Genomic DNA, 18,789 nt, shown 5'->3' with positions numbered 1-18,789 from the left:
GTTCTTTATGATTATCTATGCCATGATAGTTCTCCTGATCTCTTTGTATTACATGTATAAATATTGATGTTATATATTAATCTGTATTAATTTGAAAACTAATAAAAAGATTGAAAAAGAAAGAAAGTCCCCAGAGCCGCATCACAGCTTGGAAGAAGGAAAATAAAAGCTCTTCCACTATGCTCAGCTGGTTTTATTACAGACAAAGCGAAGTTCTGGCAATGACATTAAATGGGATAATGGATTGGCCACCTGTAATGTATCCTCAGGAATATTCGTTTGGGAATTGAATGGACAGCCACTTCAGTAGCACCTGTTTCCCACTGTGCCACAAGCTCCTATCAATCTGCCTCTGCAATCAGAAACTTACTTTGATCCTTGTGACAGAGGAAGCCATTGCTATATTCTGTAATATTATAGCAAGCGTTATACTTCTGTTAGATGTAATTTTACAATTACAACATTGAGAAGACATTTAGAGAAGTACATGGATAGGAGGAGTTTAGAGGGATATGGGCCAAACGTAGGCAAACGGGCTGATCTTAGATAGGCGTCTTGGTCGGTCTGGACCGGTTTGGGCAGAGGGACTTTTTCTACACTGTAGAATTCTCGGAAACTATTCGAGTAAGGAACTATTGCTGCTGGGCATAGGTTTTCTATTTTGTACTTGTACTGCAGCACCAACTGGTGTACCATGGCCGATGTACTGAATATCACTCAGCAGCCATATGGCAAGGAATGTGGATGAATAAACACATTGTGAAACACACATCTGAGTCTGGAAATTTTATTAACAAACAGTGGTGTATAAATCAGGACATAACATGTTGGCAGTGGTTAAGTGAGTAAAGGAACAGTACGAGTGCATTAAACCATGTGTTTTTAATTCTCCTCCACAAAATATTGCTATGATGGGTAACCATGATATTTTACTGACTGCTTGAATTGCTGGCATTTGCTTCAAAAGCTTGGATTTGTGGTTTAAAATGTAAATAATAGGCACCAATAAGTTTGGATGATATGAGGGGAAATATAATCAGCTCTTGAAGTGATTGTTGGTACTGTGTGCGTGTGTATGTGCTAACAACAATTCCTGCACAGTTCCAATCCCTGGTGAATAGGGATGTCAATAACACTAGGGATATTGAGAAAATTTGAACAAATCTGTAACGAACATTCATCAATAATGAAGGGAAGGTCACATATAAATGATAAAGTCAGATATAAAGGATTAGTTTTTTTTAACAGATGGTTGCTAAGTGAGTCAGAAAATAAAAATCCCAACAAGATTCTTGGAAAACTTCAGCACACATCTCAAGCTGGGATTGAGTCACCAGATCCACAGATGTGAATTCCAAAGCCCGAGCCAAGAAGTAGATGAATCTGTGGATGATTTCCTGACACAGTTTAGAAATGCGGCCAGTAAATGCAGATTGAGGGGGCTGGATAAAAAGTTAGTGGAAGAACTCATTTGGGGCTCAGCATACTCAGGTTTGTTGGAAAGAGGAGCTTACTAGCTGTGGCACAGATTTTTGTAATAGCCAGAGCACAGGAAGCTACAGGTAGACATGTGAAGATGTTGAATATTTAAACATCTAACCTCCAAATAGGTCCTGGGGACGGAACGGGTTTGACGCAGTTTGTCAACAGAAACAAAGGGATAAAACCCAGATAAAACAAGGTAATTCAGCAAAAGTGCATGACCACGTAACTCACAGGAGAAAAGATCTTGAAATAAAACAATGTCACCCTGATGTCACATGGGGAAAAAACTCCACAACATGGAATGATCCTAATCGGAAAATCCTTCTCTCACACAATTGGGTCTGAAAGTTTGTGATAAACTGCATCTAGTTTCTGTAAACTGGGAAATCAGGAAGTAACATGCTACTTGTCAAGTTCCAATAAGCAAAACTGATTTAATCTCAATGTACCCAAAATATTTTAATAAATCAGCCTGATACTTCGAAGATTTTACAAATCACATCATTGTTGCACGGTGGTGTAGCGGTTAGCGTAACGCTATTACAGTGCCAGTGACTCTGGTTCAATTCCGGCCGCTGTCTGTAAGAAGTTTGTATGTTCTCCCTGTGTCTGCGTGGGTTTCCTCCCACATTGCAAAGACGTACGGGTTAGGAAGTTGTGGGCGTGCTATGTTGGCGCTGGAAGCGTGGCGACACTTGTGGGCTGCCCCCAGAACATTCTATGCAGAAAATGTATTTCACTGTGTGTTTCGATGTACATGTGACTGATAAAGATATCTTATCTTATCTTGATCCTTAAGTAAAACCTATAATATGCCCCCCCAAGTAAAGTACAAATTGAGCTGAAGAGAAGCTTATGAAAGAAGTTCAGGGATAGAGCAGAAGGAGGTAATGGCCAAAGGCAGTAAACAGGCAGACTGAAGGAAATCTGTTGTGATGAGAGAGAAACCCAGCAGAGTAACAATATGCCTCATTCAAAAGAGACAAATCAAGTGATTAAAAAGGACTTAATTTAAAATCGGGAAGAAATCTCACCTGCATTGGCAGAGACCAACGTTTTCAGCAAACTAGATGCTAGTAATAGGTACTGGAATGTGGATTTAATAACACTTACCACACTACTCAGACAACATAGATCCCAATGACTACCTTTGACCTCGGAGAAGGCCAGGTTCAGCAGAAATTAAATGAGACCAATCAAGGATGAAGAAGAGCAGTGGACGTTGCAGACAACATCCAGATCGGTGGAGTGTGACAGCACATACAACTATTAACTTCCAGTGGCAATAGAAAGAACCAAAAATGCTGGACTCAGGCTGACTGTTTGCAAATGCATCTTAAATGCCAGTTCTTCAGATGAGTGAAACCAAGTCCAGAAAAACTCACTGCTATCACTGAGATGAAAGTACCAGGGGAAAGAAACAATTAAAGTTTTCTAAGGCTAATCCAATACATGAATTATATAATTCCTAGCAAGGCAGAACACACTGAAAACTTGAATTACTGAGAGAGGATTCTGAACACCAGTCATCACAATTACATGAAGCAAGTTTCACTAAATTCCAGTGAATGGTTTGAACACAAGAGCCTGACGTTATACATCAGGGGCAGAATAAACACTTACTTTACTGATAATTGCAGAAATTAATTTCTGCAATTAGATATACAGAATTTAATATAAGTTCTGTAAACTTCTATTTTATCAGTTTACAGAACTTCTATTGAATTCTGGAACCAGCTCAAATACAAGATGGCATTCCAATTAGCATTTGCACCTGAAGCACAAGTGCTGACAGAAACAAAATTCACCAATGCTGAGGGAGGGTAATCAGCAATAAGGACTGAGAAATTCCACTCCTATCTCTGTAAGGTGGGAGAGGGGAAAGAGGGGAAGCATTCATAGTGGAAACTGATCACCAATTCCTGCCATAAATCTACAAGAAAAAAAGAACAAAGGGCGGCACATTAACATAACGCTATTACAGCGCCGGCGAGCCGGGTTCAATTCCTGTCTGTAAGGAGTTTGTATGTTCTCCCTGTGCCTGTGTGGGTTTCCTCCGGGTGCTCCGGTTTCCTCCCACATTCCAAAGACGTACAGGTTAGGAGGTTAACATGGGTGTAATTGGGCGGTGCAGGCTCGCTGGGCCGGAAGGGCCTGTTAGTGTGCTGTGTGAATAAAAGTTTTAGAAAGGAAGAGTGATAGAAAGACTGCAAAGATGACTCTTGAGACTTCAGAGTTATGATTTTACTCTGAAGTACAGGTAGGAAAAGAAATCGTACCAGCAGATGTTCTATCTTGACTGTCAACACTGGAAGTACAAGATGAGACATATACAGTAGGTGTGGAAATACACTGTCTGGTAAAGGTGACATCAACAAAGCTAAGTGAAACAGGAGAGGAGATTGACAAAGATCAGGAGTATTAGGTGCTTTTTCCACAAAGAATGGCCATAAAAGATGAATCAAACACAGCCAGTGATAAAATATTATTGTCAGTCAGAGATGGTGTCTCACTTGAAGATGCTGTCCTGGGCCAGAATCATCAAAAAATGCAAGGAGAATTACCTCAGAAGATACACAAAAGCATATGGATTTAGAGAAATTCAAGCTGAGAATTGGATCCACTCTATACTGGATTGATACTTATAAAGAGACAGAGAGAATGACATTGAAATGCATAATAGGCCAGAAGTACAAGACAATTTGCCAAGCAAAATACATTTTCCACAAGACCAAGTAGTAAAGCAACAACTGTTTGATGCACAAGTGAAAAGTATACAACTCTACAAAAAAACGTAAATCATTACCAGAGTTCTGGAGATGGTAAGTAGTTTGTGTATCAGATCCAGTTATGAAAACGTAGAACCAACCTCACCAAGATAAGCCTGATACCCCAACATCATGCATCATCAAGGCTGAAATGAGTCAACAGATGGGATGGAACCAAAGCTCTTTCTGACCAACACCAGGGCTAATGGAACAGGAAATGTCAACAGTGCATGTACTGTATCTTCTGCAACAATAGCAAGTACTGCATCATCATAACCTGCACCAACTCATTGTAGAGCAGAACAACTGCATCCAAGCAGCAAGATAGAAATATCATATTGTAGCACCTAAGCATTATTGAGAAAGAAAGTTGGCAAAATCACCTAAGTAAAATTTTTCAAAGATGAAACGAGAGTATTGTTATTGTTCAAGTGTTATATTACTGTAAGATTGAGTAAGCAACTGTATTTTCTGACACAAATTGTACTGTTTTGAGCTTGTGCCACATCATTCACTGGTGCATTATATTGCATGTTGTATCTCTCAGCAAATACACGGCAAGGAAACCTGAAGAACAAACACGTTGTGAGCCACAGATCTGAGTCTGGAAATCCAAATAACACTGCTCTGGAAAATAGCAAAACATAATATAAGAACACATCTAACACCGAGTTACTTTGCTGTGCAAACCCTCTCCCACTGTTCTGCCACACCATCAGACGAAGGTGGTTCATTCCTTACAGATATAGCTGAGTAAAAGAGTTTTAGTTTGAAATGTCAATGTCAGCAAAACAAAAGAGCTGGTCATTGACTTCAGGAAAGGGGGCAGTGTATATGCACCTGTCTACATCAATGGTGCTGAGGTCAAGAGGGTTGAGAGCACTTTATTGTCTACCTGCAATGCACTTCCCTGTAGCTGTGACACTTTACTCTGTACTGTTATTGTTTTTACCTGTACTACCTCAATGCACTCTGTACTAACTCAATGCACTGTGTAATGAATTGATCTGTACAATCGGTATGTAAGACAAGTTTTTCACTGTACCTCGGTACCAGTGACAATAATAAACCAATATCAATACCAAAATGACTCATTGTAAGACTGAACCTAGGAAGACCGATTCCCAAATCTCACCACTGTTGTGTGCTTCCAGTTGTGAGGCAGAGTTGACAGCCACTTTGCAGAGAGAGCAGTAAAGCAGCCGTTTTGCTTTTTCTTCTTCGGTCTCCTTGGGAAGAGTGGTGCTGCAGCTACTGGACGTAAAGGATTTCTCTGTGCCGGAAATGGATTCTGTTGTTGTGCTATCACTTGCTGCTGCCAGTGTTGTCACTTTCGATATTGTTGCTGTCTCTTGACTGCTGTCTGGAGTAAAAGAAAGGGAATCATGAAAGGAAAGCCAAGTACAAACCAGATCCATCACAAGTACGGTTTTCAATTAATACCACAAGAAATGTCATTTTAAATGCATTCTGTGATTTAACATATGCTCAGCAATGTTTACTTTCCTGCTTTTCAATCACACTTTTCAATAGATGACCTGCAGATAAGGTTCCTGTAGATAAAAGAATATTAGCTCCTGGAATGTAATTTGGAGTCAATGGTCTATGGGTTAGACTTGCAACAACTGCATTGACTTTCACCCAAACTTTGCAATGAAGTTTTTCAATTCCACAGGCAAACAATCCTTCAGAGGAGTAATCAGGAAAAAGCCACTTCGATAACAATTCACAATTACGAGGATTATCTTGGTATTTAGTGAGCTCTTCAGCCCCGATGGAAAGAAGCTTCTTTCTCTAGCTCAGCCTGTGAATAACAACTAGCTATATCTGAATCCTCTGTGGGGAATAAGCTTCACTGTATGTGATATTAAGTGGGCAAAAACAAATTCTAATGCCCCTTCTAGGGAAAAAAAAAACTGTCTCTACTTTTACTAAATGGCCCATAATTTCTAATTAAGCTCCCAAAAGGCAGAGTACCCACTGGGCTTGTGGAAATGCGTCGCTCACCTACTGGGTGTGTTTGGGACATTGTGTACTGCTATTTAAAGGCATTTCAGGAGAGGTCTACATTTTATATGGTGGACATCAAAACTTACTATTCATCAGAAAGAAAATACGACCATTTATGTAGTACTTCTTATGATTCCAGAAATGCCAAAATACATGCAAGCTCTCATACTGCCTGAGAACCATCATCACTATTGTAATGTTGATAAAGTAAATCCCACAGAGAGTAACGTGATAATGCCCAGATAATTTATTTTAAGTGCTGGGTAACTACACAATTGTGGTGAAGTCCATTAAATTTGCATCTGGGAATTGCATTGTAAAACAAAAATTGGAATTATCCATTAGGTTTACATAACCAATAAATCAGGAGATTCAGTGTCTTTGTGTTCCAACACTATTAATGGTAATATTTATAAAATTGGCACTATGTCACTTGCCCTTTGTAATAAAGATGAGCAGATTTCAATGGACTTCTTGGCTTCTTCAGTAAAGATATGGGATGTTTAACCTGCATTCAGTCCCTTCAATATATGGTTCATTGGAAGAAAACCATGTAAGGAATGGGAATGCAGCCAGAACTTAGGTTTGTTCACTGCCAACAAAGCAAATCAGCAACAGTAAAGATCTTACCCTCACCACCCAGTGGCACAAGTTGGCCAGATATTTAGCTTAGCTCATCGTTCAGAGATAAGTGACTGTATTAATGCCCATTACTGCAATAATTTACTAGTAATGCAGAGAAAAAATATAATGATTTACACTAGAATTGCCAAGAAAAGACAACTGTTTCACATCTCTTTCTCTCTGAACAGCCAAGTGTTAGGTTTAGCTGTCTGCTTGTCATGGTCTCTCCCGCAACCAGAACAGGACACTTCACTGTATCTTCTTACCCATGCCCTAGTCCACTCCAGCCTTGCCAATCCCTATCACTCCAGTTTAGCAACACTATGACCACTTTGATCACTTGGCACTAAAATTGACTTTTTTTTGTTCTAATTGCGTTCTTTCTTTAAAAAATTGTGTAGAATTTATGTTTAATTTGTGTTTTCTTGTGAATGCTGCTTATCTGATGCTATGTGCCTATGATACTGCTGCAAGTAAGTTTTTCATTGCACCTGTGCACACATGTACATATGACAATAAACTCGACTTTGACTTTGACTTTGTTACATCTACTTATTTCACTTTGTACATGAAAGGCATTTTGGATATACATTCTGGATATTCATTTTGGATATACATTCTGGATATTCATTTTGCAAGCAGAAAACTTCAGAGTTTTCACGGTCAAAGACCACACCCACCCTGGACATTCTCTCTTCTCCCCCCTCCCATCTGGCAGAGGATACAAAAGCCTGAAAGCACGTACCACCAGGCTCAAGGACAGCTTCTATCCCACCATTATAAGAATATTGAACGGTCCCCTAGTACAATAAAATGGACTCTTGACCTCACAATCTACCTCGTTATGACCTTGCACCTTATTGTCTGCCTGCACTGCACTTTCTCTGTAACTATAACACTTTATTCTGCATTCTGTTATTGTTTTACCCTGTACTACCTCAATGCACTGTTGTAATGAATTGATCTGTATGGACGGTTTGCAAGACAAGTTTTTCACTGTACCTCAGTACATGTAACAATAATAAACCAATTCCAATTCCACCCTGAACTTTACGTTAGACTATTGTTTATTGACTACAGCTCTGCCTTCAATACAATAATCCCAAGCAAACTTGTCACCAGACTCCGAGACCTAGGACTTGGCACCTCCCTCTGTAACTGGATCCTTGACTTTCTAACAAACAGACCGCAATCACTGAGGATAAGCAGCAATACCTCCGGCACGATTATTCTCAACACTGGTGCCCCACAAGACTGCGTCCTCAGCCCTCTACTCTACTCCCTATACACTCACGACTGTGTGGCCAGATTCTGCTCTAACTCCATCTACCAGTTTGCAGATGATACCACTGTAGTGGGCCGTATCTCAAACAGCGATGAGTCAGAGTACAGGAAGGAGATAGAGAGCTTAGTGGAATGGTGTCATGACAACAACCTTTCCCTCAATGTCAACAAAAGAGCTGGTCAATGACTTCAGGAAAGGGAGCGGTGTACATGCACCTGTCTACATCAATGGTGCTGAGGTCGAGAGGGTTGAGAGCTTCAAGTTCCTGAGAGTGAACATCACCAACAGCCTGTCCTGGTCAAATCACGTAGATGCCATGGCCAAGAAAGCTCACCAGCACCTCTACTTCCTCAGGAGGCTAAAGAAATTTGGTTTGTCCCCTTTGACTCTCACCAACTTTTACAGATGCACCATAGAAAGCATCCTATCTGGATGTATCGCGGCTTGGTACGGCAACTGCTCTGCCCAGGACTGCAAGAAGCTGTTTCCAAAATAAATCTGTTTAATTTGCGTTTGGTTACAACTTGAATACTGTTGTGGTACAGTGGTTAAATTATTGGTCCAGTAATTCGAAGGCTTGGGTGAACAATCAAAAGACATGGGTTCAAATTCCTCAGAGAGCAGCTGTGGAAATTAATTTGCCTAATAATTCCAAGTCTTAAAAATAAACAACCAGTCTCAGTAAAGATGACAATGAAATTATTGGATTGTTGTAAAACCACATCTGGATCTCTAGTTTCCTTTGTGAGGAGATCTCTCAGTCTTCCCCTGCCTGCTGCCTCACAGCAACACGGTTCACTTTTACCTGTATTCTGAAATGACAAGGGCAACTCAGTTGTATCAGAACTATGAGGTAAAAACAGAACTACGATAAATCCAATCAAACCATCCAACATCAACCTATGCACCAAATTTGAACACAGCAAAATTGCTAACAGTCCAGTTGACCTTGCAAAGTTGTCCTTGGAAATATCTGGGGACTGGTTTCTATTTTGGGAGAGCTATCCCACAGAGCAGTCAGGCCCAGTCTGACGTGGTTGCTCTCACATATTCATAATGAAAGGATGATGTGCCAGACTAGTTCATCACAATCTCTGCACAAGTCCTGTCCCACCAGCGGGACAGACCTAAAGGGGGCAGTACAGGTGGGAGGTAGCAACACTGGGACTTATTAAAATTGACTCAAAACCCCATGAAATCTCAAGGCATCAGCTCAAAAAATAAGGGAAGGGCACCTTCTCCTGATTACCACCTACTGTCCCCTCTTAGCCGATGCACCAGTACTTCTGGATTGGTCGTAATTTTGCTGTGTCCAGATTTGGTGCATAGGTTGATAGTGGGTGGTCCGAGTGGATTTATCCGAGCTCTGTTTTTACATTATGGTTTTGATACAAGTGAGTACAACACTTGGAAGAAGTATAAGAATAGCAAGAGTACAGAATATTCTCCAGATAGGGGACTTCAATGTCCATCACCAAGAATGGCTTGGCAGCACCACCATTGGCTGAGCTGCTGAATTCCGAGGAACATCCCATTAAATATTATTAGACCATAAGACCATAATACATAAAAGCAGAATTAGGCCATTTAGCCCATCGAGTCTGCTCCACCATTCGATTATGACTGATTTAGTTTTCCCTCTCAACCCCATTCTCCTGCCTTCTCCCCGTAACCTTTGACACCCTCACTAATCAAGAACCTATCAACCTCCGCTTTAAATATACCCAATGACTTGGTCTCCACAGCCGTCTGTGGCAATGAACTCCACAGATGCACCGCCCTCTGGCTAAAAAAATTCCACCTCATCTCTGTTCTAAAGGGACGTCCTTCTATTCTGAGGCTGTGTCCTCTGGTCCTAGGCTCTCCCACTACTGGAAACATCCTCTCCACGTCCACTCTATCCAGGCCTTTCAATATTCGGTAGGTTTCAATGAGATTCCCCCCCCTCATCCTTCTAAACCCCAGCAAGTACAGGCCCAGAGCTATCAAATGCTCCTCATAAGTTAACCCTTTCATTCCCGGGATCATTCTTGTAAACCTCCTCTCGACCCTCTCCAATACCAGCACATCCTTCCTTAGGTATGAGGCCCAAAACTGCTCACAATACTCCAAATGTGGTCTGACCAATACCTTATAAAGCCTCAGCATTACATCCTTGCTTTTATATTCTAGTCCTGTTGAAATGAATTGCATTTGACTTCCTTACTACCGACTCAACCTGCAAGTTAACCTTTAGGGAATCCTGCACGAGGATTCCCAGGTCCCTTTGCACTTCCAGTTTCTGAATTTGTTACCCATTTAGAAAACAGTCTATGTCTTTATTCCTTTTACCAAAATGCAAGACCATACACTTCCCTACGCTGTATTCCATCTTTGCACATTCTCCCAACCTGTCCAAGTCCTACAATGCATCTAACCTGTAGTACCAGACAACCTGATGGTGTAAGGGCTGTGTTCAATATGAGGGTAGTATTTTACCTCAAGTTCTCTGCAGTAATCAGTCTTTAATGCTATCATGAATAAATACATCTGCAACAGGTCAGTTGGTGGGGACAAAGTCAAGTAGGATTTCTCACCACCATCACAGTGGCCTAGGTGAGTAAGTGCAGTGCACTTTATGGATAACCCCAGACAACAGTGGACTAGGCGTGGCATCAAGAAGAACCTGAAGCAAAAGAGTATCTAGGGACAAACACTCTAATGGTTGGAGTTACATTTTGCACAAAGGAATATGGCTGTGGTTGTACTAAGTCATCCAACCTTGGAACATTGCTGCAGTAATTCCTCAGGGTAGTGTCCTGGGCCCAAGCGTCATCCATTAACATCATCAATGACCTTCCTTTCGTCATAAGGTCAGAGAAGAGGACATTTGATGATGATTCAGTTCACTGTAATTAGGGGCAGGAGTAGGTCACTTGTCTGCTTTGCCATTCCGAAAATAAAATAAACAGTAAATGCTGGAAACCTGAAATAATAGCAAAAGGCAAAGAGTCTTTGACCTGAAGCATTGACTCTATAACTCTTTCCACAGATGCTGCCTGATCTGCTGAGTGTTCAAAGCATTTTCTGTTTTTATTTAGTATTAATATACAAGCGATAGGCTTTCTAACGAGATTATTTATGGAGGCAAGCCGGAAGAAAACTAGAATTGTCCAATCTGGAGGTAATAACTCATGGCTGTGGGGCACAGCTTAACTGAGCAGAGGCAGGTTTAATAGTTACAATATCCTTTCTGTCCTGTGGTGACCAAAGCTATATACAGTAAGTGCACTTACACCAGCAATTTGTAAAATTACAGAAGTACCTCACTATTTTGATTCAATATTGACCTTGGAATAGACGGGGACATCTAATCTGATTTGCTTGTTGCTACTGAGCATTGCTGAAATAGCTTTAATTTATTGTTAATTGGGCCCTTGGAGCATCTTTTGTTTTCCATTTGTGTTATGTTCTTTCCATTCAGTAATAGTAAAGCAGTTTTCATCAGAAGCCTGACTGCCCACTTGTTGGGTATTTTCAAATGCTCCTGTTGCTTGTCAGCATTACTATTTTCCATCTTTAGTGTATGTGTATCCAGCTGGGTGGCAGGGGTGGGTGGGGTTTTAGGGAAATGGGTAAATCCGTGAAACGGCCAAGGACAGACGACTCAATGGGATCTGGAAACGAGGACTAAGAGACACACACCTAAGGCTGTAATGATGCCCCTGGCCCAGTGAAACTTCAGTGCAGGACATGGGGCTGGATACAGTCAAGTTACTTGTAGCTATGGTTATTTTTCTCTGTACCTGAGTGAATCATGTCTACCAGCGGCCTTGCTGGGCAAGAGTATTGATTCTAAGGACTTGTGGTCTTGGACTGGTACCAATAAAGTGTCCAGGATTGGTGGTACCCTATGAATGCAACCAGGGTAGCTTTCATGCTCATAAAGGACTGTGGTTTGCATATAGTTGTGATGGTGGTTGCCCTTGGAAGATGTACCCATGGGTATTTATGAGTATCTTCAAGCATGATACAGTTTCCGCCTCAATGACGGGAGGAATACCATGCTCAATGAATAAGGAACAAGCGTACAAAATGAAATCATTGGGGTCCTTGCCTCCTGGGAATAGACCTGACAAGCCGAACTCCATCTGGGCTCTTCACACATGTGTCTGTTTCAATGGTAGAGCACTTCAGGGTTGTGGTTAGTTGTGGGATATTTGTCCCTGTGCATGAGATGGGTTAGCATTTGAACCAGGTGCTCATTCAATGGGTCAACTCCCACAAGTGTATTAAAATAGATAAGCCCTGGATACTACGGCATCAACACCGCTAACCACTCCCCTCTGCCCCCCCCCCCCCCCCGTTTCCTCTCATCCCACCGGCCCCATCACCCCTTCTCTTTCCCCTCCCCCACCCTCCCCATCTGCCCCTCACCCACACGTTCCTCCCTCCGGTTCCCCTCCCCACCTCCTTCCCTTTACTCCATGGTCCACTGTCCCCTCCTATCAGATTCCATCTTCTTCAGCCCTTTGTCACTTCCACCCATCACCTCCCAGCTTCTGACATCAATCCAACTCCATCCCTCCCTCACCAAACATCCCCCCTCACCTGGATCCACCTATCACCTGCCAGCTCTTGCTAAATTCTAAAAATTAAAACTTCTAAAAATTCTAAAAATTGCTAATTACTAAAAATTATAGTAATTTGTATCTTTATGTCTTGCACTGTACTGCTGCCGCAAAACAACAAATTCATGACATATGTCAGTGATAATAAACCTGATCTGATGCTCCACCCCTTCCCCCTACCTCCTTGTACTGACTATCCCCCCTCTTCCTTTCCAGTCCTGATGAAGGGTCTCGACCCAAAACGTCGACTGTCCGTTTCCCTCCATAGATGCTGCCTGACCTGCTGAGTTCCTCCAGCGTTTTGTGTGTTGCTCCAGATTACCAGCACCTGCAGTCTCTCTTGAGTCTCCAAGTGCAGGACACTGTAACTACATGAGGTTAATGGCTGCTGGAGAGATATTGTAACTGACTCGGTAAACCCAGCACCTCATAAAAAGGCAAAATACGACAGAGACTGGAAATTAGGGCAGGAAAAACAGAACTTGCTGGCAAATACTCAGCTCACGCAGCGTCTTTCCACTTGGAACATGACCCACAGATGTTTAGGCCTTGCTAGGTTTCCTATTTTCTATTATACCAGAAGTTGTTGGTATGTTGTATTATGAAACACTTCAGTCATTGTACAATGAACAGCTTGTGCAGCACAGGACACTGCTTCCCCTCTTGTGCGGCAGTCTGCTGCACCGGCAAGTTTTGTTAGTGTGAGCTCAGCACAAATGCTTGCCTGAAGTTTTTGTGTCAAGGACATTTGAATCAACATTCTAACAATGAGGAGGCGTACAGGAGAGAAATAGTTCAGCTGGTTGAGTGGTGTCACAACAACAACCTCGCACTCAAGACCAAGAACTCAAGACCTCACAGCAAGACCAAGGAATTGATTGTGGACTTCAGGAAGGGGAAGTCAGGAGAACACACACCAGTCCTCATTGAGGAGTCAGTGATGGAAAGGTTGAGCAGCTTCAAGTTCCTGGGTGCCCACAACCTTGTGCAGCTTTTTGCGATCCTGTGCATAGGAGCTTCCATACCAGGCTGTGATGCAACCAGTCAGAATGCTCTCCACCATACATCTATAGAAATTTGCAAGACAGATCAAATCTCCTCAAACTCCTAACAAAGTAGAACTGCTGGTGTGCCTTCTTCGTGATTGCATCGATGTGTTGGGCCCAGGATAGATCCTCTGAGATGTTGATGCCCAGGAACTTGAAGCTGCTCACCCTTTCCACCACTGACCCCTCAATGAGGACTGGTGTGTGTTCTCTCAACTTCCCCTTCCTGAAGTCCACAATCAATTCCTTGGTCTTGCTGACATTAAGTGCAAGGTTGTTGTTGTGACACCACTCAACCAGCCGATCTATCTCGCTCCTGTACGCCTCCTCGTCACCATCTGAGATGCTACCAACAACAGTGGTGTCATTGGTGAACTTATAGATGGAATTTGAGCTGTGCTTAATCGCACAGTCATGTGTGTGGAGAGAGTACAGCAGTGGGCTAAGCACACATCCTTGTTGTGCGCCTGTGTTGATTGTCAGTGATGAGGAGATGTTATTACTGATCCGCATTGACTGTGGTCTCCTGATAAGGAAGTCGAGGATCCAGTTGCAGAGGGAGGTACAGAGGCCCAGGTTTTGAAGCTTGTTGATTAATACCGAGGGGATGATGGTGTTGAACGGTGAGCTGTAGTCATTCATTATTAGCTGCAAAGCTAAACAAGTAGCCCTGAATCCAGGCTGAATATAAATTGTCCTGTTTTCCTCCAAGGTACAAGGATCTGTTTTTTTAAGGGTCATGGGCTCACCATCCAAATACATCCCTGGTGAATATGTGCAGCTAGTGATGCATCTTGGGTGCCTCCAAGAAGACTTTGCTTCCTTTGCTGAAAAAGTACAAGAACCTCCAGGCCCCTCTATTAGGCTGTCAAAGGCTTCCTTTCTTTTGGGGTCAAACCAAGACCCCAAAAGAAAGGAAGCCTTTGACAGCCTAATAGAGACACAGACATGGAGTGGTCCCACTTAATATCCTCTATTCTTTAGATGGATGCAAGTATACCATACTTATAGCAGGAACGTTGTTGCAATGTTAGTCTCTAACACTGAATGCGCCGCTCATCTTTCCTACAGGTAGGCATTGCGTCATTCTGTGCTATAATGGGGACTATTCATTGCTTTGGTGTGTCCAGAGGATGTGAAAGATAGGCCTTGAAACTAGTGCATCACCCATGGGTGCACAGGGTGAGCACTGCAGCAGAAGGTGAGCCACCATGGTATCGGGAGCCACTGATTGGACCGTGTACATTCAATGCTGGAAATCTGCCATCCAGTGGCATTGCTTTCCAGCGACAGATTCAGAGTGGGTGCAGCAGAGGTGCAGTGGTCAGGCATCGGTCACTTGGGTTTGTAGAACAGACAACACGGAACTGTAGAGCACAGGAACAGGCCCTTCAGCCCACCACGTCTGTGCCAAACACGATGCCGAATTAACCTAAATCCCTTCTGCCTGAACATGATCCATTTCCTTCCATTCCCTACATATTCACGTGTCTATCTAACAGCCTCTTAAACGCCACCCCCACCCCATTCCAGGCACCCACCGCACTCTGTGTAAAAACCTTGCCCCGCACACCTCCTTTAAACTTCCCCCCCTCACCCTAACTGCATGTCCCCTAATACTTGACATTTCTACCCGGGAAAAAAGACTGACTGTCTACCCTATCTATGCCTCTCAAAGTTTTATAAACTTCCATCAGGTCTCCCCTCAGCTTCCGATTCTCCAGAGAAAACAACACAACGTTCGTCTGGGTGGGGGGCTGTGGATTGGGGTGGCATGGTGGAAGGAGAGAGGATAAATTAGAGGCCACCAGTTGCAACATGAGAAAGAGCAGGTTGAAAAGCTGGAATCAGGATCAGCATCTGTAATCTTGCAGACGAACTATTGAGGCCGGGTCTGGCATTGCTGATGTTATGGGGAGGCAGGGTTTAGTAGGATCACTGTAAAGAATGGGTGGCCTTGACCAGCAGGTCAGTGGTCGGAGTCTGAAGGGAAGATGAAATGGTGCAGTCTGGTGCAGCAAATACTACCCTTAAACTCTTGGTTGTGAGAAGGTGCAGGTGGTGCAGTCAATGCAATGAAGTTGCTGGGTCAGATGATGAAGGTAAGTAGTTCACTTACCTGGCAGGTGACCTGGTTCAGCAGTGTACTTGGAAGACCACATTGTCACTGAGTGCCAACCATCAGGCATTCCCTGAAAACACGGTTTAATCAACCAAGAAAACTATTACTGCTTACTTTTGGGTGTGTGTCACCTGTGAATAGAATGCCAGGTAGTTGTTCTGTTGGCATTTAAGTATGGAATAGAACATAGAACATAGAAAAACTACAGCACAATTCAGGCCCTTCGGCTCTCAAAGCTGTGCCGAACATGTTCCTACCCTAGAAATTACTCGGCTTACCCATAGCTCTCTATTTTTCTATGGTGGGGACCTATATAGCTGCAACAATACCTTTTGGCTCCTAAATTCAATTCCCCGATTGATGAAGGACAATACACCATATGCCTTCTTAACCAGAGAGTCAACCTGCTCAGCCGCTTTGAGCGTCCTACGGACTCGGACCCCAAGATCCCTCTGATCCTCCACACTGCCAAGAGTCCTACCATTAAGACTATATTCTGCCATCATATTTGACCTAACAAAATGAACCACTTCACACTTATCTGGGTTGAACTGCATCTGCCACTTCTCAGCCCAACTTTGCATCCTATCTATGACCCTCTGTAACCTCTGACAGCCCTCCAAACTATCCACAACACCCCCAACCTTTGTGTCATCCGCAAACTTACTAACGCACCCCTCCACTTCCTCATCCAGGTCGTTTATAAAAATCACAAAGAGAATATTGAAGCAACAAAGTCTAGATAGGCCTGGATAGAGTGGATGTGGAGAGGATGTTTCCAGTAGTGGGAGAGTCTAGGACCAGAGGACACAGCCTCAGAATAGAAGGACGTCCCTTTAGAACAGAGATGAGGAGGAATTTCTTTAGCCAGAAGGTGGTGAATCTGTGGAATTCATTACCACAGAGGGCTGTGGAGGCCAAGTCATTGGGTATATTTAAAGCGAAGGTTGATAGGTTATGATTAGTAAGGGTGTCAAAAATTACAGGGAGAAGGCAGGAGAATGGGGTTGAGAGGGAAAAATAAATCAGCCATGATTGAATGGCAGAGCAGACACGATGGGCTGAATGGCCTAATTCTGCTCCTATACCTTATGGTTTTCTGGTCTGCTGGAAGAACTCAGTGGGTCGAGCAGCACCTGTAGGAGGAAAGAAATCGTTGATGTTTTGGGTCAAAACCCTGCATCAGGACTGAGAACGGAGAGGTGAGGTGGCCTTTCCACTCTCAGGTCTGAGAAGTTGTGAGGGGTTAACGTTAGGAACATTGCCTGGGAAGTAACATCATCCTGTGTGTCCTTGAATCAGAATGCAAGGATGACCCCTGAACCAAAGCTCCCTGTTAAATTTCCAGAATGATTGTAAATGACATAGAAGTGGTGGTTATAATTTTTTACTCTGGTGGGCAGGGAAACAATTTTCAAATGCATATCACCAGGGGGAAATCAATGTTTTGCGTAATTTTATTTATAGGCTTGTAAGTCAAAGACTTTTCCTCCCTTCTCCTTACTTTGACTATGTTTTGCATGCCATTCCACAGCCATGTGAGTTTTTTAGGTTGCACTGTACTAAAGTGGGCTGCTCATTTGGGTTATGGTAATGACCCCAGCTCTGTGACTGGGACGATCTCTTTTGCAACCACAAATAGACAATATTCTGCTCTGCTGCACTTGAACGGTGGAATAGGGCTCTTGGAATTTCAGACCAAGTAGGTAATGGATTTCCATATTCTCTTAAGTACACTTGATTGTTCAGCTGCTGTTAAGGAGAGAGATGAAAGAAGTTTCCATTACCAACAGAAACCTTCAAACCATTTTATGGTTAGAGCAACATAATTTCAGACCATCAATATTCTGTACTTAAATACCAACAGAATAACTGCCTGGCGTTATATCCACAGCTGACGCAGGTCCCAAAGTAACCATTAATGGTTTTCTTGGATGATTAAACTAGATTTCCAACCATAGTCCATCTGGATCTAATTCTGTGTTCGTGCTCTTCCATCCCTCCCACCACACCCGGCAGCTTACTTAATGTAGATTCTCAGAAAATGTTTACCTGCTAAGATACTCAAATCCATGCTATCCATACGCTGAGTTGCCACTGGGGTCTTTTTTTCATTCTGCACATTAGGCTTTATGAGTGCCTTCTGAGCAGATGTGGCATTTTGCAATTGGGTAAGTACTTTCTCCACCATCTTTATTCTATTTGTTTCATCTGGGGTCCCTCTTCCCACACTTCCACAAATTCAGGTCGTCCTATTTCTCTCCAGGAACATTTAATTTATGCTAATGAGCTGTGAACTTTTCTTGGCCATTGTGTGTATAGTTGCTTCTGCTTTTTTCTGGAGCCTGAACAATTTCTGAAAGAAACTTAAAAGTCAAATCTGTTCCTGACCAAACTTTGTTTTGATGGCAGCTCTCAAGTAAAATCATCTTGTACTCAAAATGGAAGCAAACGTCCAACGAGTAATTAATTTGTTCAAAACAAAATAAGTGGAAACAGCTTTAGCTGACTGGTGCCATCCTTTGCTCAGTGAGCACTCTTGTCTCTAAGGCAATAGATTGTGGGATCTCAACCCGCTCCAGGAAAGTTAGCTTACTAACTCTGGGCTGGCACTTCCAACGTGGCACAGGAGAGTAAGCATACCACTAATCTTAGCCACTCTCATCCAAGTCCAGAATCCGCATAGGGACTTGAAAGACGAGGAAAGAATCATCTTCCCGAACAACTGACACTCAACATCGGCCGGGCAGATTCTATATCACAGTGACCACCATGTCTTGTTCAACAGGTGGCTGAGAGAAGTCTGCTCTGGGCGATGTATCCAGCATAAATATTCAGG

At 42.8% G+C, this 18,789-nt stretch overlaps 1 protein-coding gene across 1 annotated transcript in view; it reads right to left on the bottom strand.

The window, feature by feature from the left end:
- Positions 1-18,789, bottom strand: part of LOC127570255 (zinc finger protein 385D-like) — a 471,540-nt gene that overhangs the window by 19,433 nt on the left and 433,318 nt on the right. Inside the window, 1 exon segment of the mRNA XM_052015599.1 lies at positions 5,389-5,616. Coding sequence (XP_051871559.1) covers positions 5,389-5,616 — 228 coding nt within the window.

This window comes from Pristis pectinata, chromosome 5 (genome assembly GCF_009764475.1).
Source record: "Pristis pectinata isolate sPriPec2 chromosome 5, sPriPec2.1.pri, whole genome shotgun sequence".
NCBI lineage: Eukaryota > Metazoa > Chordata > Chondrichthyes > Rhinopristiformes > Pristidae > Pristis > Pristis pectinata.
This window is presented reverse-complemented; position numbering and strand designations above follow the sequence as displayed.